This window comes from Opisthorchis viverrini, assembly GCF_000715545.1.
Source record: "Opisthorchis viverrini unplaced genomic scaffold opera_v5_330, whole genome shotgun sequence".
In the NCBI taxonomy this organism is placed as follows: domain Eukaryota; kingdom Metazoa; phylum Platyhelminthes; class Trematoda; order Opisthorchiida; family Opisthorchiidae; genus Opisthorchis; species Opisthorchis viverrini.
Genome location: NW_008751991.1, coordinates 441,830 through 465,603, shown reverse-complemented (window position 1 = coordinate 465,603; position 23,774 = coordinate 441,830). Strand labels below are relative to the sequence as shown.

The following is a 23,774-nucleotide window of genomic DNA, read 5'->3' as shown; positions in this document are numbered from 1 at the left end:
GAATAGAACTCATCTGTCAAGGGCAAGTAAAAACCAACCAATTAGATCTGTCTCAACGAAAACGGTTGTTCCATCGCCAGTTGTGTAGTTCAGTTACGTTCTGAGCTGGTTCTTCTATTATTTCACAAGACGAGTAAAACTTCCATCGGAGAAGTCGCTTGGGAGGCCAGACAGTATGTGAGCATGTGATGTGGTTTGGCAAATGATTGATTGGTGGCGTTATATGCTAAGTGCGAGTTAACCACACTGCTGATTAGCTGCTTGCAATTGAACGGTTAACAGTTCAAATCTACATTGAGTTTCGTGAGATGCGCACTGCTGATTACTCTCCAAAGGAGGAAACAGCTGACCAGTACTTCTCGGCTTTTCAGCATAGACGGGCTTGATTGACAGAACGAAATCTCTATTAACTGGATAAATCGTTCGAATCACCATGGGTTGAAGTTCGGCAGGCCGCTACGCGTTAACTTGGATCAGATGCGTCGGCCTAACAACTCTAATCACTTCTTTGGGACAGTTAAGCAAATACAAACAGCTTTATGTAAACCGGCTTCCCGAACTCAGTAGAAATGATGTAATCTGATTGTAATTCAACTTTGGCGCGCGGGCTGAACATTTTCAAGGACCTAACTACTAGTGGACAGTCGGAATCGCCCCTGATTTTTCACGCGCTTCAAGGAAAACCTGAAAACTTCTAGTCAACAGTAGTCTAAGTAAGTCCACTGAGCAGCGCAGGCAAGTGAGACTCATCCAAACCCGTAATTAAAATATCCCCTCGGATTCTGACGGAGTGTCTTCTAAGCCAATTTCCAAGCTCGGAGATGAGACTAACTGCCACCTGACCAACGGCTAACACTGTTCGTGTGTTTTTGGATGAGATCGTCAATGACGTTGGGTCAGATTAGTCTATTTTGATGTCATCCAAAAGTGTAGGCAGTTCATTCTCAATCGTTTTACTTACGGCCCCTGTGTACTAAGCCCACGCCCTCCTTTTTACGCCCACTACTTACCAGGTCTTTCTTCCCTCATGGTTGCATTACAGCTAGGCAGCAGTATGTATTATTCTGTGTTGATAGTACTGTAGATTTTTCGATTTCAATAGAAAAGGGAAAGTTATCAAGTCACCTCTAAAATAGCTATTTATACCTTATCCGGGCAGTCCATTCGAACTGGCCGATCAGCGCGACGGACTACGAATTGCCTGATGAAATGAATCCTTTCCGCTTACATAGTGAACTCCACTCGGATTACAAGAGATCATGTGTTTCGTTCAACAACACTGAGCGCATATTCCTGACTAGGCACCCCGCAGTACGAAGCTCGCATCAAATACCCGTTGAGGTACCAACAATGGCTTCGAGGTTTTATGACGCCCGGTTCTTAATTGCGATGTAATTCTACGAGTAAAGCCAATCTATGCTGAAAAGTTGAAAATCAAAGCATAGCTGAGTCATTCTTACTGGGAAACATTGCGCGTTGTACGAAACTGCAGTAAGGAGTTTCAAACCCGCGACTCTCGGAGCGACTGAGCAACATCGTTATTAGCTCTCACTTGGACGGCGCTGATTTGTTAACCACATCACATGGTCACGTACTGAGTAGCTCCCCGAACGACGTGCCGTCGGATGTAAATTTTGATTCGGACTCAAAATCCTGTACGATGGAATTGTTTCGCTCTGCACCTTTCACGTACTACACCTTTAGCTTGTTAGGTTACACATCGAAGTGGATCGCCAAACACTTTGAAATGAAATACCACACTGTTGAACCATGTAGGCTGCATTGTGCGCAAGCAGTTTTCAGGAAATCGTTCTGCGAAGTTTCACTGGTGTGGGAACTTTCATTGGGTCATCACCTAAACAACAACCTGGAAGTGTATCTGTGAACTGAAGAGCGGCATCTGCTTTCAGACACACGAAAACGTGAACCTTAATGCCAGATGAATTTTTAGTGACGTGGAAAAAATAAACTCCCTAGTGTATTGCCCCACCCAAACAGCCTGAACAAAGCTTCGCTGAACCAATTAACTTATAACATTAGTAAGGTTTTCACGTGTTCTGGTCGCACCTGCCAACAATGCAGTTATTCATTATAGGCTCATATTTGGCTGTATTGAAGGAACAGTCTACATCAGAGAGATAAAGATCTTGTATTTCCGCCACACGGATTATTTATAAAAACTCTGTAAACCCGGATACGCGTCGATCAATTTTCTAGGTGCTATCAGTGTTCAGATCACTAGATTTCTCTGTCTAGGTATGAACAGGCTGTTCCTGTGTGAAATTGGGGCGCTTCAAGACCTCCGAGTATGTAGACGGAGATCTTCATAATGAGCGAGTCATCGGAGAATTAGGAGACGCTGATTTTGTGGACCGAATAGCATGCTTAGTCCGGCCATGTATTCGACCTGAGGAAATATTCTTTGACCGTTTTCACCCAACCAACGAACGACAGTGTGGCACAACTGGATTACCTTCAGCATTACTTGGTTACAGTTTACAGGTAAAATGTAAACGGCTATGAGTGACTGAATGATTGTTGGTCCCGTTGGAGGATGTAACCAGCGAAAACCTTGCTGGGTACATCAGTTTCGACGAACATGTATCATGCATCCGGAAGAAAACGAAATTGAGATGTTGCCACGTGAATGAAGTTTCGACGGAAAGTACCAAAAAGTCGGAGTAGTTTTTGGACCGCAAACTTTTCAGTTAGTAATTCACACCCAGACATGTATCAAGCTACATCAGTAACACTCAGTCAAATGCGATCAGAATCAAAACCTTTCTAGTGAACTTGCAAAACGGGTATATTTTCATGAAGGAAACTACTCACAAGGCAGCTGAAAATCCGTCGACAGCCCAAGACCGGTTTCGCCCTTTTTGGGGCTCATCAGGTAGGCGCAGTCCCCGAGTTTCCGTCAACCTTACGTTCCACTAGAGCGCTCTGAAGTAACAAGGCTTCATCGAGGAATATCTGTCACAAAACGTATGTGTTTTAATGGGCCTCGATTGTCGTCTTTGGAAGTGCCGCAGACTGAACCCATACGAGCTTGGCTCAGGTACCAGACTTTCTGTTGCTTTCCAAATATACGGTTATCATATCATACTGAAATGTATTGCTGTATTGTTGTATTTTATGGTGTTGCATTGTACTCGTCTGTCACATGCGGTTCTGCAAATGATCTCCAGAACACTCTGGACATTTCGGAGCCTGAAACGGTGCTAGACGTGACCATCCGTGATCACTGTTGTGGAGTAATAACTGACTAACACTAACCGCCAATATACCTGTTCCAGGAGATGCTCAAAACGTCAGATTGTCTACCTAAATCGATAATAGTAGGCCACCGATTGGGCACAGTAATAGATTTAGAACTGTCCCCCAACAGTTCACCCTCCAGCCAGATTCCATGAGGTTTGAGGGTGCTCATCTGGCTGCATACTTAAAATACATGTGGCATTATCTACACTATGCTGGTGCAGTTCGCGTGATATGCCAACCAGGAAACGGTCAATGCCTCTAAAGCATAGCTATCTACATCTACCGCCCCAGATCATCAGCGAAAGAAACGTCACAAACGAGAGATTCAGCTGGTTTGGCGGAACCAAGTTTGTTTCCAAATGAGTGAAACTCTGGTAGTCTTTACCAGGCATAACGAGTACACCGTTTTCACAGTTGATGATGGAGAATCAGGAAGGGAATGCAGAAGACACGCATGTAGGCCCATGGACACTGAAGCTTCTTCTTTCAAGTCTCTAGAACCCATCGCAAAACACAAGAGAGGAGTTCCCGTACAGATGTTTCCGAGTGACGACAACAGAGCGATAGGTCGACGAAAATACTATTTTCCCAGTTCCCTGAAAAAGTAGTTTCCCGGCGGTGGTGAAAAAAAGGTTGCTTCGAACAGGAGTGCAATTTGGCACATAGAAGCAAGTAGTCTGTATTCATATGTACATGGGGAATTAGAAGTATCAAGTATCTCTGGGCTCGGCACTTCGGCCTATTCGAGCAGCCGATTCGGTCAACGCACGGGCTGGCAGAAGTAGGGCAGAGTATTTGAGACCCTGTGGAGAAGATGTAGACGAACAATACTCGTGCAATGAACAGATCACGTGATGAAAGAAGCATGAAAATACAGTGAACAATTTAGTAAAAAGGGCTTGAAAATATGCGGTGTATTTTACCCCCGCTACCGACGTCTTCCTACTTGACAGGTTTGGGTAACCAAATGATGTTTGCTTCAAACATCATGACAAAAAGTTCTCGCATTTCAGCGACTTTAGGGTTGGGTATATCGTACACCTTATGTGCACCGGGCGATATGTGCGTACAAAGTGAAGAGAGTCGAGCTGCCGTTGAAGAACTGCGCCGATTCAACCCACCCGTGTTAAATTCAATGGCTCCTATCCAAACTTGGACAACATAGCAGTACCCACGCTATTGGACCATATTAGAATCGCATGACAAAGTATCATGGCCAAATGGTTTGACTATTCTGCTAGAAAAAAACTTCCAAAAGTAGTTAGTCCACAACTGGTTTTGGTCAGTGGTGTCAATCCGAATTCCCTAGTGCATTACCAGCGGTTCAACCAACCCTAGAAGACATGGGAAAAGCACTCGCTGTTGTTGCAGACTTTCTTCTGGCATTACAGATCGTTTTTGGGGATACCAACTACGCACCGTGACGGTAAGCTCTCAGAAACTGGTTACGAGGCGGCGCATAGAAGCAGCTGACTGCATTTCCGAAACACATGAAAGGTGACCTCTTCCACATAAGTTTTGTAAAACATTCAATGTGTCGAATGGTATTTCGGAGTTTAATAGTACTTCACCAAGAACCGGTTGTCATTTTGTGCGTGAAAACCTAACAATAAGTGGGAAGAAGGATCAACTATTGCGACGAATTCACCAATCCAGCATCCCTGGTTATCAGCACTCTTTTCCGAAAACGGATCGTCCAGCCATAACGACGTTCAGTTCGGTCTATCACCTAGGAACAATTTGCCAATGGTACGCTCTCTCCAGCTGCTACAGTTTCTGTCATCACAAGATAGGAGAGCATGAGAGATGTGGCCAAGCATTAGAGGTGATGGCATGATTAGCTGGTTTGTATCGGTCTTATCGTTCGATCGTTCAGCTGTAGCACCCTTTCGGTGCCTAGCTGCCATGCCACACGAGAGCTGGGATACTACCAGGTTGCCCAAGCCTAGACAGGGGAAGTCGAGAGCCACAGGTCGGGTTCGAACCACGGACCTTCCAGTCAGTAAATTCGCGCTCTAACCACTTGGTCCATCTCGCCCCGTATCGCTCCTAAGAAACAAGAAACTTCCAAGCAGCTACATTCTGAAGGCGACAGCCTTGAAGAACGAGCGTCATGCCCGTCATAGGTGGGCTAACTCAAACAAGACTCCTTCTTCGAGCTCGGAAGTTGGAAGGTACCATTCGTTTATGAAATTCTCAGCGTATAACAAGGGCCCAACGTCCCTCCTGGTCGTGATAGAAACGAACACTGATGTGAAGGGGTATTTCGGATGGGTGATCCCTCGGTTTGTTCACCCTCAACTTGACGATTTTCTTTTTTCTAGCCCTGTCGTTTTGATGGGGAAAGTGAGAGACTTTAAGCTGAGAATTTGATTTCCAGTGCAACTAGTATCTCTAGCCGTTAGCACACAGTAAATTCATAGCAGTAATCTTCAAAAAGAACAATGTAAACTGAACAAGCGATATTTGCAATAGCGATGAATGTAAAATCGCTAGACAGACACAGAGAGCTAAAATGGACTAACCTCGTTTCGGAGTGAACGGAGAAACGCTGAATTCGAAGTGACAGTGAGCGCACCAAATGCATTTCCAACATCCATGGTTAGCTGAAACGGTAGAACGGGGTCGAACTAAGTGCGGTGAATTGCGGTTGGCTCGAAATGAGAAGTCTAAGGTTAAACAATGCGAACCAGAAGGCAAAAGCTCGGGGAGAGGGATAAAACCACAAACCGCATCCTAGCTGAACAAATACTTCACCAACCAAGACCCACACTGTCACACCCAGCGTACAACGAATGCTAGTAGCGATGCTCATCCTGGTGTAACACCCTTTCGGTGCCCAACTGCCATGCAGCCCTGGGGGAGCACGAGGGCTGGGATACTGCCAGGTTGGGGCAGTGGTTGGGTTTGAACCACGGACCTTCCAGTCAGTAAATTCGCTTGGACCATCTCATTCCCCTATGCAGAATAAACTAACAGCTGAGTTTGAGATAACTCGGTTGTTGAGGAACTTTGTTCGAAACCAACTCAAGCTTCTCGAATACCTCGGACTAGGCTCGCGCAACCTAGCAGTAGTATCTCAGCTTTTGTGCCTTCTTCGGGTGGATTTTCAACTAGAAACTGAAGGATTGTTAAAGCTGAACGGTATCATTAGTCACTATTTGCATCACCAGTGGTGCTTTTTCTTACAAACGCGGTATTCGTTTAATTGTAACACCCTTTCGGTGCCTAGCTGCCATGCCGACCAAAGGAAGCACGAGGGCTGCGATACTGCCAGATTGTCCAAGCCTAGACAGGAGCAGTTGAGATGAAGATGTCGGTTTCGAACCGCGAACTCTCCAGTCAGTAAATTTCTGCACTAACCACTGAGCCATCTCACTCCCAACATTACCTTAACGTGATTTGTTTGAAGGCAATATTGAACACATCAAATGAAATCCGGAACTCCTCAGTCCCAAAGACCGATGAAAAAACGAAACGATGGAAAGATTCTGACTTCAAAAACAACTACAATGGTCTGCCAAGCCCTAACCAAAAGGACTACGCTACGGTCCAACGAATCCGCCAGTAGGATAACGATGGAAGTGTCAAACAGCCTGAAAATAAACCGGAAACTTTTGATAATCCCGGCTTTACTGGTGCGGAATGGGGATCACTCTTTCACAAAAACCGGAAAATGCAAACTTTCTGGCAAGACAGTGGATTTCTCCTAAGTCACTGTCATAAGATAATCGTTCAGCTGTAAAACCCCTTCGGTGCCTAGCTGCCACGCAACCCGAAGGAAGCACGAGGGCTGGAATACTGTTAGGTTGCCCAAGCCTAGACAGGGTAAGTCGAGGTGCAGAGGTCGGGTTCGAACCACGAACCTCCCGGTCGGTAAATTCGCGCTCAAACCACTGTGAGACAGGACATTCAAAAGTTAAGTTTGAGTACTACTGGCATTGCCAATCGAAACTTTCTGGTCCCCTGACTGTGTACAATGCGGCAAATCACGACACGCACCAAGGGACTTGAGCCTAACGATTGGGAAATGTTTAGGATCCATCTACAAGTCATCGTTTCGGATTGGTATGATAAGCAGTGAATTGATCTTTTTTGGGGAAAGGTTGCGCTTTTGATGCGAGTTTCGGCAGACCAGGTGAACAGGTTACCAATCTGACCGATTTAATGACAGTGTAGAAAACCTGGCAGCAAGGTCATTCCAACTAGCATACTTAATCAGTGAATGCTGAATGTTAGCCAAAAATTGTTGGTCCTCACGGTTGATTGATGTTTGGGTTGCGGGGATGAGGTGATTAACAAACTGCATTTCCATCAACTGCTCCAGAGTATTCCCCGTGAGTGTCGGTCGCAAATTTTGTTGTCCGGATGATAAGTGATAGGACAACCGAGTTATGGGTTGGGGAGAATCAGTAAACTTCATTCCGCGAGGCTTGGGGCTCCGTTGAGCACCGCGCACTGTCACATGTCAACCCACCTAATCTGCGACTTTTCTCCACATACTCACCAGTTCTACGCCTGGGGTTGTTTGGCGATTTCCACCACCTCGTCCACCAGTCAACGTGGTGTGGATCCTCGTTCCAAGTCTATTTTATATCCAGTGTCCAGTGCATACCAAGCAGTTGCCGAGTCTGGAAACAATTAGCNGTGCATACCAAGCAGTTGCCGAGTCTGGAGACAATTAGCCGCTTCCTGTGTTTGTTCTGCGCAAACATTTGTGTAGCCGTTATACAATTTATCGTACAAATACAGTCGCTTGCAGTGCATACCAAGCAGTTGCCGAGTCTGGAAACAATTAGCCGCCTGATATTCATACGTACTCCGATTCTAGTGTGCAGCTACCTGCGCAAACCTCTGTGTATACAGTTTATCTTACATATACAGTTGCTTGCTCCTCCTTGAAGGTACTTCCTGAGATTAATCGACTCGCCTGGATTCAAACTAGTAAACACAAGATGAATACCCCTTCAGAACTGATAACAATACGTGAGCTTTTATGGGTAAGTCCAGGTCATGGTGCTAATGCAAGCGCGCAAAAAACAACAAAATGTCAAAAATCTGGGCACCGATGGTAAGGTTCATCGGCAAACCCGACTAGGAGGTAAAAGCTGTCGGACTGCGTCAGACTACAGAAGTGCAACAATATGTGAGCGTCATTTTTCCCAAGAGTTTCATACCTACTACCTGAATGCATATAAGGTTCTTTACAGAATGGTAAATCTGAGAACAGTCAAACAGCTCAGAAGAGAGTGAAACGCTGAAACAGGATGATCTTGGGGAGGGAGGAGAAGCCACGAAATTCTTCGATTTACAAGATCCCTAAGAGAAATCGGGCATCGGAGATCCAGCGGCATCCCATGAGCACTGTTCGAGGGACCATATGGAGAAGAAATAATACGGAATACAAAGAGACATAACCGATTTTCCAGAAAATTGAATAATTGACTCCATAGATTCGTCCTAGCCGGTCTCCCGAATGAATATAGACCTCTCTCCTGGGAAAGACCTCCCAGGAATACCCCGCTGTGTAATCAAACCTGCCTGATTTGAAACAAGGTAGTGGGTCAGCACAACGATGGTATGTCTGCGTCCTCGATAGTTCCGGATAGGCTCATTCTTTTCAGATACGTGTAGTTAGGGAATACCTGATGTACATATGGGAGGACTGACTCAGTCATGAATACGTCTGACATCAAGGAGCGGCTTACCCGGCTCTTCTGTCGGTTGTTCAATTTCACATTCGGACTCGACGCTGAAGGAGCATTACCAGATGACACGAGATCGGGAACTATGACAAGGTGAGTCAATAGGCGTATGCCCCGTGTCCATTCGGCGGGACCAGCGACGGTAGTGAGGATGTTGAGAAATGTGTTTACTGCGGTCCGGCATACAATGACTAATGAATCTAAAACGGAAAAACAAACAGCGCTGAGTTGGACCGTGTAGCAGAGAGACCATGTACATGTGCGTTTGAGCAAAACCAGTGTTGAACGTCGAAACTCTTCGGCCGTGCGTACACCGATGTACCTGAACCGAAGCACTCTTCTCGCACTTCCGCGATCGCCAGTGACCAGAGGTAATTCAGAAAAAAATTAAGTATCTCACAGAAGAAACATTAATGCCTTATAGAGCACATAGTGTCTCTCCTCGGCCGCATCCTATCGCAAAATCTCCTTTTTTCTGTGAGAACTGAGGAGTACGGTAGCTAAAACCAGACGTTACCGATTGGAATTTGACAGATCTACTTTTAAATTTCGTCACGGGCCATACAGTTGAAGAAACGTCCAAAGTATTTTACCCAATGTCCTGCTGAGTCGATTCTGGATGAGGGCCCATGATGAAGAATCCGCATGACTAGGAACACAAAAAGACAAGCAGTTTTCGGGCGCCCGAGATGAGATCACCATGGCTTTCGATTATTCCCTGTCGATGCTCAGACTATAAAAGCTGTTACATCCCATGAGGAGGAATGTTCTGGTTCCCTGTGGATAGGAAAATTATGGCGGTGCAAACATCACCTTGAGATATCTCCGTACGACGTATCCGTCGGTTATCAAATGCAAGCTTCTCTGGTCTAATTCACATTTCGTCGATTCAATCAATCAATTTTTCAGCTATAAACCGTGTGCCATAGGCACATTGGTTCCAGCTGCTACAGCTTCGACCACCGGAAAACGGGAAAGTGGAACATACAACCAAACCTTGGAGGCGAAGAAATGTTCATTTTGCTCGTAAGTCGGGTAGCCAAACATTGAAGGCGATAGGTTTGAGGCACAAGCGCCACTGACTGCGCGATTGGGCTATTCCCGCCAATGTCACTAAGCACTGGTGATTTGAGTCCTGGGGTCGAAATACTTTTGAAACCAAAGAACCCTGTGCTGCTCAGAAGGCACCTGCTGTGCGCAGCCGCATCAGAAGTGAGACAATAATGCCCTATTCCCTGCGCCCTCGGGCCAGGCCGGTCCTTTACAGCCAATTAGGTCGGGCTATTGAGTCACTGGTTCGGGGAAGGATCCCCCAAGGGAATCCTAACAACCGCTGTCTCGCGATTCAAACTTTTAAGTCAGAGGCTAATGGCAGGGTCCACGAACAAACCCTTCAACATCTCGACTGCTCCTGTCTAGGTTTGAGCAACCTTGCAGTATCCCAGTCCTCGCGCTTCCTTCGGGTGGCACCATTAATAACGTCAACACCGAATATTTCGTTCACACGACAGTCATGTAAACCAGCATTACGTGGCGTTTGAATTTTCACGCATTAGGTTTGACGACGCTGCACCTAATTGAGGTTTCTTGGGACAGCCAAATTCTGAATGAACGGGTTTCAACCGAAGCTACGTTAGATTTGCCTTCCATATTTTCAGTTGGATCATGCCCTGCATCAGTCTGCTTTGAAATATCGACGTTTAGGTTGACTGATGAAAGACATAGTTGCTCAACATCATGCAGAACGGGGCTGTTTCAGTCCCCAATTGTGTTGACCGGTTAGGTTCGTCCACCGGCCACTCAGGCTTGGCTACCGAACCAAAAGAAGGCTTACGTTATATAAAAAAGCCCAGCAATCGTGACGCTAAATTGCTTCAGCTTCGGTCGTTTGAATGGTCTTGCTGATTGAATACAACAAGAACCCGCCTTGTGTTTCAACTCTTGCGGGTTGTGCACCGTCTTATTGCAAAGTCCGTACAGTGGCTACGATGTAGGCATGTCTCTGGATACTTCCGAATTAACAGGCTATCTACCCAGGTTTATATTCATAGATGAATTGTCACCTTCCACGCGGATGTTCCTTCTTCATGAATCTCAACAACTGGCCAATTCAAAGTTATCTCGTGTACTCGGGCAAAATGCTGACAGCTGAACAGCAGGGAGTCCAATCAGATGAAACTCAGTAAGCTAAGACAATATACATGAGAACCGGTGCTGAGGAATGTGCTTCGATCGAACAAATCCTTTTTAGTATTTTGTCTAGTGATACAAAGAAAAATTCAAGCATGCGTACGCGCATGCCGATCGTTTGAAAAACCTCACACCTGTCCTGCGATAATCATTCTGGTGGGCACGTGCTAAAAAGAGGAACAATGGACCCGAGATTCAGTCGTCTTTGAACTCATGAACAGTGCGAGATGGTTAGAGCGCGAATTTACTGACCTGAATGTTCGTGGTTCAAACCCAACTTCTGCCTCTCGACTTCCTCTGTCTAGGCTTGGGTAATCTGGCAGTATCCCAGCCCTCATACAACCTTCGGGTGGCTGGGCACCGAAAGGGTGCGACAGCTGAACGATTTCTTTCGGTTTGTTTTTCATATTAGGGGTCGTATCGGTATTGAAACTCTTCCGTTGACACGCAAGATAAGCACTCTACAACACGCTACGCCACTCACGGCCTCACGAGACGAAGCACATCGCTTTCACACACACACACACACACACACACACACACACACACACAACACACACTATAACTCACGTGCGTTTAGAACGTGTCCGTGAAGCAAACGGAGACTGCACATTTTGCATGGGAAGGGCTCAATTTAAGATATGATCGAAAGAGTACATTGCTGACCATCTCCAACTAAGACGACAATCCTTATTTTTTACGTAGTAGTTGGGCCAGGACGGCAGGAGAACTGTTCATATCATATGACGTGGGCTACCAGAGTGACGTGGAAACAGATTGAGTAGAAGCGGTAAGTAGATGAACAAATGGCAAATACTCCAACATCAAGTACACGGAACCTGCCAGACTACGCATCGCCAAACAGATTATGCCAGTTGTTTCAATGTATGTTAGCTTGAGTTCACGCCAAAATAAACAGGCAAACCAGATCGAAGGCCTCCTTGTGTTGACTAGCTCCAGACGTCATGTGTCTGAGGGCGCAAGAAAACAAAGTTTTATAACCGGGGGGGATCAAACAGTCAATACAAATCAAACGAAGTATCATCCGTTACCCTTTAGATAGTCATCAACGGTCAACAAGACCGGCTGCTCTGATTCGGCTTCTAGCAGCCAATCGAACGTTGACGAGGCGAATCGAGGTTGATGCAACATTTGTTCCCGTCGTTCCGAACTTGCGAGGAATTGAAGAATGGATTGAGAATCATTGATGACAGATGATAGCGCTTCCTTAGGCATAAACTGCGAAAGTTCCGAAACCATTGCAATGAGCGCTGATACGTCCAGATTAATTCGGGGCAACATTTCCAATCTGATAGATCCAAATACACGAGCAAATTGTCTTTGCCGCATAGTCGGAGAAAAGGTATGCACAATTATGGAACAATACCCACTAGGAGGGTTGTCCCACACGACAAAAAGGAAAAGCGTGCCATAAGAAAGGAAAAGAAAAGCTCGAAATTTAGTTGTCGTTGAGTTCACCATGATACAAGTACTGTCAGTGGGGCGAGATGGCTCAATGGTTAGAGCGCGGATTCATTGACCGGAAGGTCCTCTGCATCTCGACTTCGCCTGTCTAGGCTTGGGCAAACTGGCAGCCCTCACGCTTCGTTCTGGTGACATGGCAGTTAGGGACCGAAAAGCTGCTAGGGCTGAATGATTTTTTTGAAGTACTGTCGGTGGACTGATAGTCTAGAAGACTTGAAAACCTGTCTACTGTCGAATAACACGAGTCCAATGGTCTGCAGGCTTTTACTTCCGGGCCCAGAGCAAAACGTTTTGCGTCCACATCTTACTGGATTTGATCCACAGCCTATTGTTGGCAAAGACAACTGTAACTGTAGAGGTTAACCCTTGTCTAATTAACTTTTTGACCAATTGGAGTGCACGATATCCAGATGTACTACGGTACATCCAGTAACAAGCATTTCCTATAGAGCATGAATGTCAGCGAGAATAGAAACGTAAACGCAGTGCATAGCGAAATGGATAGAGTCGAGATAAGGGTGAGAATTGATCAACTAAATTTTCGAAACGATGGTGGAATGCGGGCACAAAAGCTGGCGTACCTAAGGAGGAAATGCTAGTGGAGCACGCGGTTCGATTTCAAGAATCTAATCAGCAATGCTAGCAGGAACACTATCTCGACTAGACACAAGAACTGTTTGGACATGGGCGTGAAAACATCTCAGTTGAGTCTCTCGTAAAAACCAAATTGATTTACAAACGAGTGTATTTCTCGAAAATTTCATCAAGTTTGCAGTCTCCCATGATGGTATATAGTCGTCGTAACCGTTGAGATAGAATCATCATCATCATCATCATCATCATCATCATCGACAGCATGATATCAGTGTTCAACACCGATGCTTCACTGCTGTACAACCATGACTTATTTGAAAGCCTTATTGTAAAGAAAAGAGTAAAGTTGGATGGGGGAGGGACTTAGTGCTAACTCAACACAATCATTCTGAGGTGTCTACACCTCCAGACATTCACTCAGGCAATCTGCACAGAAACTGACAACAAGAACGCCACTGACATCGGTTGGCAGCCATTTCTTGTAGTGTCTCCAACCAGGCACAGTGAGGATCACGCGGTCCCCATCCTGGAAGGCGAGTAGCACCGACAGCACCCAAGCGTTTCGTGATCTCATTCATACTCCTCTGCCAAGTCAAGGGTTGGTCACCTCTCTGTTTACGCCACTCCGAATTGGCAGTTGCTCAATACACTTGCGCTATGATAAACTACAGCGTTGTGTTGCGCAACTCAGTGTAAGGTCTGGTGACGTCGGGAATGGTTAAATCGTCGTATACGTCAGTTGCTATGTCTGAAGAAAACACTGCAGTACGCGAATAGTACATAGTATGTTTTGGGTGATTCCACGAACAGCAGTACATAGTATGTTTTTGGGTGATTCCACGAACAGCGAACTGGGCTTGGGTACTTGGGTAAACCGGATGCATGGGTCGTGGTACCAAAATGGTGGAAGATGGAGAGATGCGGTGTTGATGTTGGGTACTGATACAATTGAAGTTGAAGGACTCTCTAGTACCGGAGAAATCGGTAAGGCGAAACGTTTGTGTGTAAATGGACAACTGTTAAATGCAAGTCCAATGGGCGGATTAACAAGTTCGGTTCACCAACTGTTGGTGCGCTCGTCTGTAAGCGGCTAACTTAAGAATCAGAAGGCGATATCCATTAGTAAACAGTTTGTTCCCCGCAAGATCCAAGGATACTTGCCGTTTGAGTGTAACTGGCATGGATTCTGAACAAACGCCCGAATGCAGAAGGCAGTTGCTCTGCAGCGTAACTGCTAAACGTGTTCCGTGGGATGTGTGGAATCCGGTCATTATCTTGTCGAATGTGGGTACGCCGTGTCGAGACGCAATGTGAAATCACACACGGTCATCCCAGCTTGAACAGGGTTACACTAACAAAAACCGACTTGGCCTGATGTGGGTCAGTGTCGTAAGCATAGCATGGTATGATACAGGTAGACGCAACACGAACCGAAAAAATCAGATGGAAACTTGTTGGTGCATACCTACTGATCAAACTAAACGAGGTTATCGGAAAATTAAGTAAGCCAAAGGTAGCCGCTATATAACCTCTTTCCACACCCCAGGAGACTTAATACTCACCGATCCGTTTGTCCGAGTGCGTTGGTAGGCAAATCTATCACGCGATACATATGTGGTCGTAACATGACACGCCTTCAGATAGTTACTAAGATGTTTAAGCGTTGGAACTCCATCGTTAATGCTGTAGTATTAGTAGTATTAGTATTAGTAGTATACTGCTCAAACCAGATAACAAAGCTGACAATATTCCAAAGGAAAGGCGAAACTGAGTCTAGGTACCAAATTAACCTTGCTCTTTTGTCTTTTTAACGGATTGCTGAGCACAGAAGCACTACACTTTCATGCAAGCATGGGCGACTCCAGAAAAGAGTCTGTTAGTCGTCTCGGAAACCACGGACCTGCTAACCGCGATCACTGCTTCTCTAGCTTCCAGTTAGACAGATCATGTTCTCATCTACATTGAATGTAGTTCAACGATTGCTACTTTTATAAGCGATCTGACTCAGGATTAGTGTACGATTCTGATCAGCGTATAGAGGACAGGCCAAACAGACGCGCTTAGGAATGGACATGATTAGGAGTTTCGTGGGCCAAGAGAGTGACACAGTTGGAATTAAAAACTGGTTGCAAACGTTCTCATTCAAGATGAGGAAGGCGCCAAGATGTTAATGAGTCAACTATGTTACGTGACGTTTTACTAGATCCATTGGAAAGGGATGGAAGGTAAGAAATTACCAAAACTTACTGTTCCGGTGTGAGGCCCCCGAACGGGACAACACAAGCCCGATGTAAAACAGCATCTAGAGGAGTGCGGATCACTGGGTCTTTTTCCTCTTCATATTCATCCAACACCGTTTCTGAATCCACGTCAGTTTGTTCATAACTGAGAAAATACGTGAACCGCTTGACCAAAACAGCCCGGTCATCGGTGGTCGCACAATCCATAGCGAGCAACTTGGTGCACATCTGTCGACGAAAACGGGTAGCTGCCAGCAAGTATTTCCTAACGGAGAGAGGGGCTGAGTGAGCTAGGGTAATCGTTGAAGGCAACGAAGCAACGTGCGTCCCAGGATACCACGGGTCGGTATGCATCAAAATCTGGACGCGGAGCACCCGAGTTAAGCTTTCCACTAAATCAGAGTCTAAATGAGAGATATCCTGATTCTTGGAGGGCAACCAATGTATCAAAACTTGTATCCAGCCTGGAGGTTGTCCGCGCTGGTACCAAGCAGCAGTGGATACCAATTCTTCCGTCTGACGATAAAGGCAGGTTGCACCTTGTGTGACGTCACCTGCGGAACAGGTAAAACAGGCATAAAAATCACTCCAGCTGCACGTGGATTCAATCATCATCATCACCGACAGCATTACTTTAATAATCCAGAGGCGGGCATCCATTCTGTGAGGTTGTTGTGGACTTAAACAGCAAATTGGTACACAACTACCGTTAAAGCACTATGCAGTAATTACAGCAAGAACTTACCAGAATGCCAGATAGCGTGCCAGAATCAGATAGCGTGTTCGGTCCCTATTTGTGACCTGAGCTGACGTTACAGTAGATCATCAAGTGTCCATTGGAAACTTAACAGTTTCTCTTACAACGACCGTGAGACCTTGGGATCTGTCCGGAGTATTCTACCTTCGTATGACTAGGGTGTAGTGATTAGATACGGAGGAAGGTACAACTGAAAAGTTCCAAATATTCAACAGGTTTACTTGGTTATTCCTATCTCCAAGGATGGGCTTAATTAACTATACAGATGTTTTTTCCGGAAGGGGTCGCGGGCAAAATTGAGTGCATGAAAATCCGGTCTTTCGAGCGGACAAGAGAACAGCTGCCCATTCACCAGGAGGCCTGGGTAGACTCTACGCTCATTGGTTAGGTACTTGTATCAGTTGGGCCATGGTTAGTGTTGGATGACATCAGTCATGGAGATAAGACGCCGCAGAGCATCTTATTCCATCTGTCTGAATTGAGTTTTCACAGTGAAAGCCATCAAATTCACTCACACGGACGAGATCTACGAGTACTTAATACCAAACGTACTGGGTAGCAAGAAACAAAGGTACCCTGATGTTATGAAAGTATGTAAATGAGCACCATTCACCAAAAAAGACATTCCCTCCTCTCTACTTGACCTCATGGGAGGCGAGATGGCTTAGTGGTTAGAGCCTGAATTTACTGACCGGAAGGTCCGCGGTTCGAACCCGACCTCTGCCTCTCGATATCCCCTATCTAGTCCTGGGCGATCTGGCAGTATCCCAACCCTCATGCTTCCTTCTGGTGGCATGGCAGTTAGGCACCGGAAGAGTGTTACAGCTGAACCTGAGCTCATCAAATCCAGCACACTGAGTACCCTTGTTAGATTTTTGCTGTCCTGGTGCCAGTAGACACACCAATATCGGCAACTGCCAACTGAAATGTTACTCGTCTACTAATGGCATCTGGATTAATCAACCAACTAACGAGTAAGCACACGAAGGCGGTCGGGCTCAAAGAATAGTTGCAATTGCCTGGTTCCAATCTTTCTTAATGGCCCTAGTGTGTCAGGGCTGGCCACATATACTTATTCAGTATACGCCTCCACGAAAAATGTCGCTGAAGGTGTTTTTGACGGTTGAAGTCGTTCTGCATTGGGACTAAGTTCCTTCCGTCACGTAACTGTCCGACCAGTGTAATCATGTCTGCTGATCTCACAAGGGCTGAAAATCTACAGGAAATCGTTCAGCTGTAGCACGGTGCCTAACTGCCATGCTAACCGAAGGAAGCACGAGGGCTGGGACACCGCCAGGTTGCTCAAGCCTAGACAGGGGAAGTCGAGAGGCAGAAGTCGGATTCGAACCACGGACTTTTTGGTCAGCAAAGTTACGCTTGAGCCCTCTTGCCCCCAACACCCTGAAACCACTAAATGAAGGGTCACAAAACTTATTCTTTCGGGACCGTCTGATGAGCCTTGGTAAGCACGAAATGCCTCCTGCAGCAGTTTTTCGGAATAGCGCTAGATCATTAATTTACAGTCTGGCGTCTCGTGTTTGGTTGTTCACGACCGAAGAGTCCCTGAATCATTGCACAGAAATCCAGATCATGTATTGGTTGGTCATTCCACAAGGTGTTGCTTGTCTGCAACAGCAAATTCGTTAGTGGTTCGCATATAGATGAGGATTCTTGTCTGGCGTCGGTTTAGATAGCTGGAGAATTTCGAGACACACACTTACCTCGCCAAGCTGAGTTGAGGCGAGTGGCATCACGCGTCAGTGCTTTTATCCACAAAGATGGGGCCCAGCAGTCTGGAGTAGTTGTATTATGGAGCACATCGTTCTTGTCCATTCGTTTTTGTATACAGATCAGGTCCACGGACACACTGCCTGTGGAGATTGGGAGAAAAACGGTTTTGGTGAATGAACGACGGAGGTCAAACGGTTACAGAGTGGAAAACGAAAGGGTAATCGCATTGAGCACAATCTCACATGAATATGCGCGTGATCTACTAAAATATGGAAGGTTTTAACACACATCACACGTAAACCTCAGTGAATAGACCTAAACCTCTCCTAATGACCTGATAGTTTTATTAAACCGTCACGAGGAAACTGACCCTTACTCTGCGGTGAAGGTTTGCGCACCTCAGCGATCCATTCAGCTATACTAGGGGTGTCCCTGAGACAGTCATAGTCTCTCATATCAGGTTGTAACGTATGGCGACTTGTTCCATAGAAATGGTAGTGCATTCGAATTTCCCGCGGTTAGGCATTTTTTGATGACCTTACTCGTCTTCATTTCTACGTGTAGGCGCCCTGACGGTATCCCAGCGCACGTACAACCATGATACCTAAGTTCAGAAATAAACTCGTGTCCCATCAGCCGTCTCGTTGTGCCTTACTTACTGTATGCAGCAGGTCGGGTAAGCGAAAATAGGCTACTGCTGACGCCTCCCATATTTCTCTTTCAAATACTTTTTCCCACCCCTCTCTCCACTACACTAATAGCTTTCCCGTTGTACGCCCATCACTTAGAACAGATGACTCCGTTCGTCCTGCATCGGTTTTGTAACACGACATAACATCATTAAAAAATTATTGGCATTGGACGACTACCCTGCCTGATAAGCCCCGCTACAGAGTAGATACGTAACACGCAAAGTTGAAAACAAACACCTACCGGGTTTACCAAAAGATCCAGAAGTCGATAATGGACAGTGGACAAGCGGTTGATGTGGAACATACTTCGAAACATCGTCGGCATGACTTATGGCATCAGAAGGGGGCATCCGAAAACGGCAGAGCAGCCCTACCAAACGGTCCGCATAGGAACGAGCAAGACGAGTGATGGCCTTGAAGTAAGGAAGGTTCGAACCGACAGTCATTTTTTCCACCTGATCGCGAGGGAGCTGGAGTCGGACGAGAGGGAAAGAAACAGGCTTCCCAGTGCTACTAAAACATCAGGAGATCTGTCTTCCCAATGTCCAAAAATACCCATAACCTACCAATATCGTCCCAGACTTGCTCAAACGCGAAAACTAAGATAAAGCCCGGGCAACAAAGGCGGGCTTCCTGATGCGTGCTTCTAAGTATGCAGATTGATGGGAGTAGATAAATAAATAGCCCCTACAGTCACCCTCATCTCATCCTCGCGGGATTAACCTAGGGCAATTCGTTGCTCAGGAGCGGTCATTTACTTCCTTACCGATGATCACTCCACATAGGGAAACTGTGTATTATTTATAGAGCCAAATATTACGCAAATCGAGTTTATTACAGTCCACTAAAAACCGACAGTAGGACTAAGCCGCACACACAACGTGCGAAGAGGCGCCTGACGAGGCAGACCCGAAAACAATAAGTACGTGTTGAATATTGCAGCGGACGACTATTCCTTCCTCTGCCACTAATACAATACTGCATTCACAGGGGTAATGTCTGTGGGAAAAGTGCGCAGAAACAAGCACAGGACAGCTAAACAGATGAATTGAGATAGATCGAAGCAGTTAAATTCAACAAAGTCTACTAGAATTCGTAAGAGCCGACTAACTCAACCGCAGTATAAATAATCCTGATGATGAACTTGAAAGACATTAAGCAATTAAGGGTGAGACCGGTATAGGAAAACATAGCTTCTTAGGGTTAAGCTGTGGCGCCTCAGTGCACGGATGACAATAATTCGAGAGAAGCATCATCGAACGGAACGGAGGACAAGTCAAGAAGGTACAAAAAAGCGTTTAGCTAACCTGTTGAAATGCATTTAGTTCTTTTCTGCAACCACGAAGCAGTCGATTCTTTCCGGGTACATTCGGTACACAGGTACTAATCTCATCGAGAAGCTCCTCCAATTCATCAACTACTGATACAGACGGAATACCAGCCATGTTAATCTAAGGTTTCAAACAATTCCAAACATGTTCCGACCGAAGCTGAAACGAGTGAGAAAAGAAATGGAAAAGGGTTGAGCTGTAACACTCTTCCGGTGCCTAGCCACCGAAAGAAGCAAGAGGTTCAATATATTGTCATGTTGCCCAAGTGTAGACAGAAGCAGTCGAGATGCAGAGGACCTTCCGGTTAGTAAGTTCGCTCCTCAACCACTGAGCTACTTTAAGCTCTCCGGTACAGCCTGGTCTGACAGTGGGAAACTTTAGAAATTAAGAGAGCCGCAGAGGACAGTTAAAGCAAACAATGTGGTTGACTGTGCGACAAAAAAGTATACAAAAAAAGATGGACGGAAAATGTTCGTGAGATAGACAGGTTGAGTTCGGTTTACCAGCTACAAACTATGCACCAAAAGTACGTTGGTTTTCATCGATGGACACACAGGATCGACCCAGGTCGGCTTTGTTTTTATCGTTCAGTACCTGCCGTTCACCTGAAGGGCACAAGCGAAAAAGGTGTGTAGCACTGCTCTTTAAGTTCTTGATGCAGGGCAGTAAGCTTGGCAGCGCAAGGACTCGCATAAGAAAGCGTCTATAGTGCTTTGAACTGGACACTAGATGCAACATAGACAACCCCCGGGCGGTTATTCCACGCAGCTGTTCCTTTCGGTCGCTGAGGAAATAGAGAGTAGAGGGGATGTAGCCAAGCATTAGAGAAGATGACATGATCAGTCGAGACCGAAAACCTCGTCGATCCGGAATATGCAGACGACATCGTTCTCATCTTCGAGAAAGAGAAGGCGCAAGTGTTTCGGATGAACTGATAGTCATCCTGTCCCTTGGCATGCACTTTGCACCCACAAAGTGTAAGGTCATGCTCGTGGACATGTAGTCAATGAACACGCCATTTACAATCCAGGGAGAAGTACTGAAAGTTGTGGGGCACTTTACGTATGTTGGAAGTTGTATTGGTTCTGATTTTAGCGATAGACGAGGTCAATGCACGAATCTGCAAAGCCCGGGTCGCGACTGCTAATTTGAGGCACCTATGGCATCAGGGCGATAGAGCCCTGAATCTCAAGGGACGTATGTATCAAGCTACAGTGTGGGCTGTTTTGTTGTATAGCTGTGAGACTTGATCTGTTTGAGCAGCGGAACTGAGACATCATCAGGTATTCCACAATCGTTGTCTCAGAACCATAGCTCGTTTGGTTTGCATCGGCGAATCTGTAATGAGGCAAATAGAAAGCGAGTTTTCGGTTGTGCAAAAGGAACAACCAATGATGTATCCAGCACCAAGAGCTCTGTTGGTTGGGACGTGTCGCGTATGCCTAACCATCATTTGCCGAAGAGAGGGCTGTCTTACATGCCCAATTCAGAGTAGCGGAAGCAGAGAGGTGGCCAACCCTTGATTTCGTAGAGGGGTGTTGTCATGACTATATAAATCATACCTTTGCATGGACCTAATTCTCATTATATTCTCAGCTTATGTACTACCTTTATTAGACGATTAAAGCGTAAATTACGCCCTTCTAATCCTGTCCTAGAACTACTCGACTCGCGCAGCAGATAAATGAAATCACGAAACGTTTGGGTGCTGTCGGCGCTACTAGCTTTCCCGGAGGGGGACCACATGATTCTCACTGCGCACGGTTGGAGACACTGCAAGATATGGCTGTCAACCGATGTCAGTGACGTTTTTGTGGTCAGTTCCTATCCTGATTGCCTGGATGAGTGTCTGGAGATGTAGCCACCTCGGAATGATTGTAGTAAGCTAGTACTAAGTCCCTTCCCCGTTCACCTTTAGTCCTTTCCTCACAATAAGGTTTTCAAATAAATCATGGTTGTACGGCAGTGAGGCGTCGGTGTTAAATACTGATATCATGCTGTCGATGACGATGTATGATCAGTTAGTTCCGGAAAGTGGAAACCTATGCATTAAAAATGATAGCTTGAACGCATGAGTGCCAATTACTGGTAAACTTTGACATGTGTGGGCCATGGTTACTGCAGTAACCACTAGTAAGTTGAGTCAGTCCCCATCCAAGGAGGCAGCAGCTGTTGACTAGACAGTTATTTACTGACCAGTATCTGACAGTAATTACTGGTTAGTGTTTTCATACTTCGTTGCGGGACCATTAGCTGCTCACCTCTCAGTCGCTTCCAATCAGCACACAGCTGGGTGGAAATAGGAGTAAAAAAGGATAATCATTCAGCTGTAGCACCATTACGGTGCCTAGCGGCCATGCCACGCGAAGAAAGTACGAGGGCCGGGGTGTTGCCAGGTTGCCCAAGCCTAGACAGGGTAAGTCGAGTGAAAAGTCGGGTTCGAACTGCGGGCCACCCGGGCTGGGTGAAAATGGCTCCGCGATGCGGATCTCCCTCTGACGTGCGCAGTATACGTCCTAATCAGTGTAACGTATGAGTGAGTAATTTACTGGGTTCTGTCCCTGACAGACACACCAGTGCCATAGGTGTCGGAAGTTGGCAAAAGCTGTCCGGACCCTCTCGATTCGAAAAGTAATTTCGTTTCCAGCCAGTCCATGGGAATCCATACAACCGCCTAGTTATCAGGCGACATCCCACACTGAAAGCACTTTACGACCCGCAGTGAGGTACTGCTGCGGTCAAGAAACCCATTGTATTGTACGGTTTCCGCCATTTTGGATGATTTATGGGTGATGCACCACCTTGCCTACTGGGCTTCAGCTCATTAGCTATGTTTATCTTTTCCATCCACAGAAATTGTCGTGAACACCCGCCTTCGGAAAATCACTGTCCCTTGGTGCTTCCATAGAGCGAATACTACAATACTACACTACCCCGCACACGACCTGCCGGAAGATCGGGCCGCTTGAAAGCTCAGCATTGAGGCGAGCTCTGATTGGCCGAAGGTGTGGACGCGACAGCCAATCACGATTCAAGCCAGTTGCCAGTGCCATGTCCAGAAGGCGGCGGAATTTCCAGAATCTTGTCTCCTCACACACCTTACATACGACGCGCTTTACAACTGTATTCGATCCGGTCTTGAGCGTTTATTACACATTGGGAATCTCTGATGGTTCCTTTTATGAAAACGACAGCTTGGAAATTTCAGACCGAGGACTGAGCTGAGGCAATAACGTTAATACACCAAGTAAGAAAATTAATCTACCATGTCGATTGGCTAGTCCACAAGAATGAGTTTCGTGATCCCACCCATCCTCGTAGTGGCTCTTTACTCTTTGCAAATGCGAAACGCATGCCAAGCCATGCGGCGAAATTGTTTAGGTTATTTAAAATTATACGCCATTAGTACAGATTTTAGCCAACGATAGCACTATCCTAATCTGTGAGCAAAATTCTCAAGAGCACTTCAACCATGAAGGTTTCGCAATCAGGCATAGAAACTTCAGCATGCTAAAAAAATACAAAAATGAAGATCAAAAGCCGAGAGACAAGCAGACTTACATCACAAGGAGTGACGTTAAGCAAAGGCCCACGGGTTGTTCCGCGGTGTTTTGATTCTTTTGCTCTCTTTATGACATTACCTAATTCGCCAAACGCAAATGAGATTTCGTTTAGACACGCAAAACCCACAAAAACGAGCATTTTGAATAATTGAGGGTGTGGCGCTGATATTTTTATTTTACTTCCATTATAACACTACGTATTTCATGAATTGCATAATCGTTTTT

The 23,774-nt window shown here is 46.0% G+C and overlaps 1 protein-coding gene across 1 annotated transcript; it reads right to left on the bottom strand.

Moving 5' to 3' along the window:
* Window positions 1-3,804: 3,804 nt before the first annotated feature.
* T265_10097 (hypothetical protein) lies at window positions 3,805-20,140 on the bottom strand (the record flags this gene model as incomplete). The annotated part of the gene is made up of 8 exons (XM_009176369.1): window positions 3,805-4,064; window positions 5,787-5,867; window positions 8,970-9,166; window positions 12,209-12,465; window positions 15,483-16,029; window positions 17,954-18,103; window positions 18,897-19,125; window positions 19,963-20,140. 8 exons carry the CDS (start codon window positions 20,098-20,100, stop codon window positions 3,972-3,974), a joined length of 1,692 nt encoding a protein of 563 aa, XP_009174633.1.
* Between the last annotated feature and the right edge of the window lie 3,634 nt (window positions 20,141-23,774).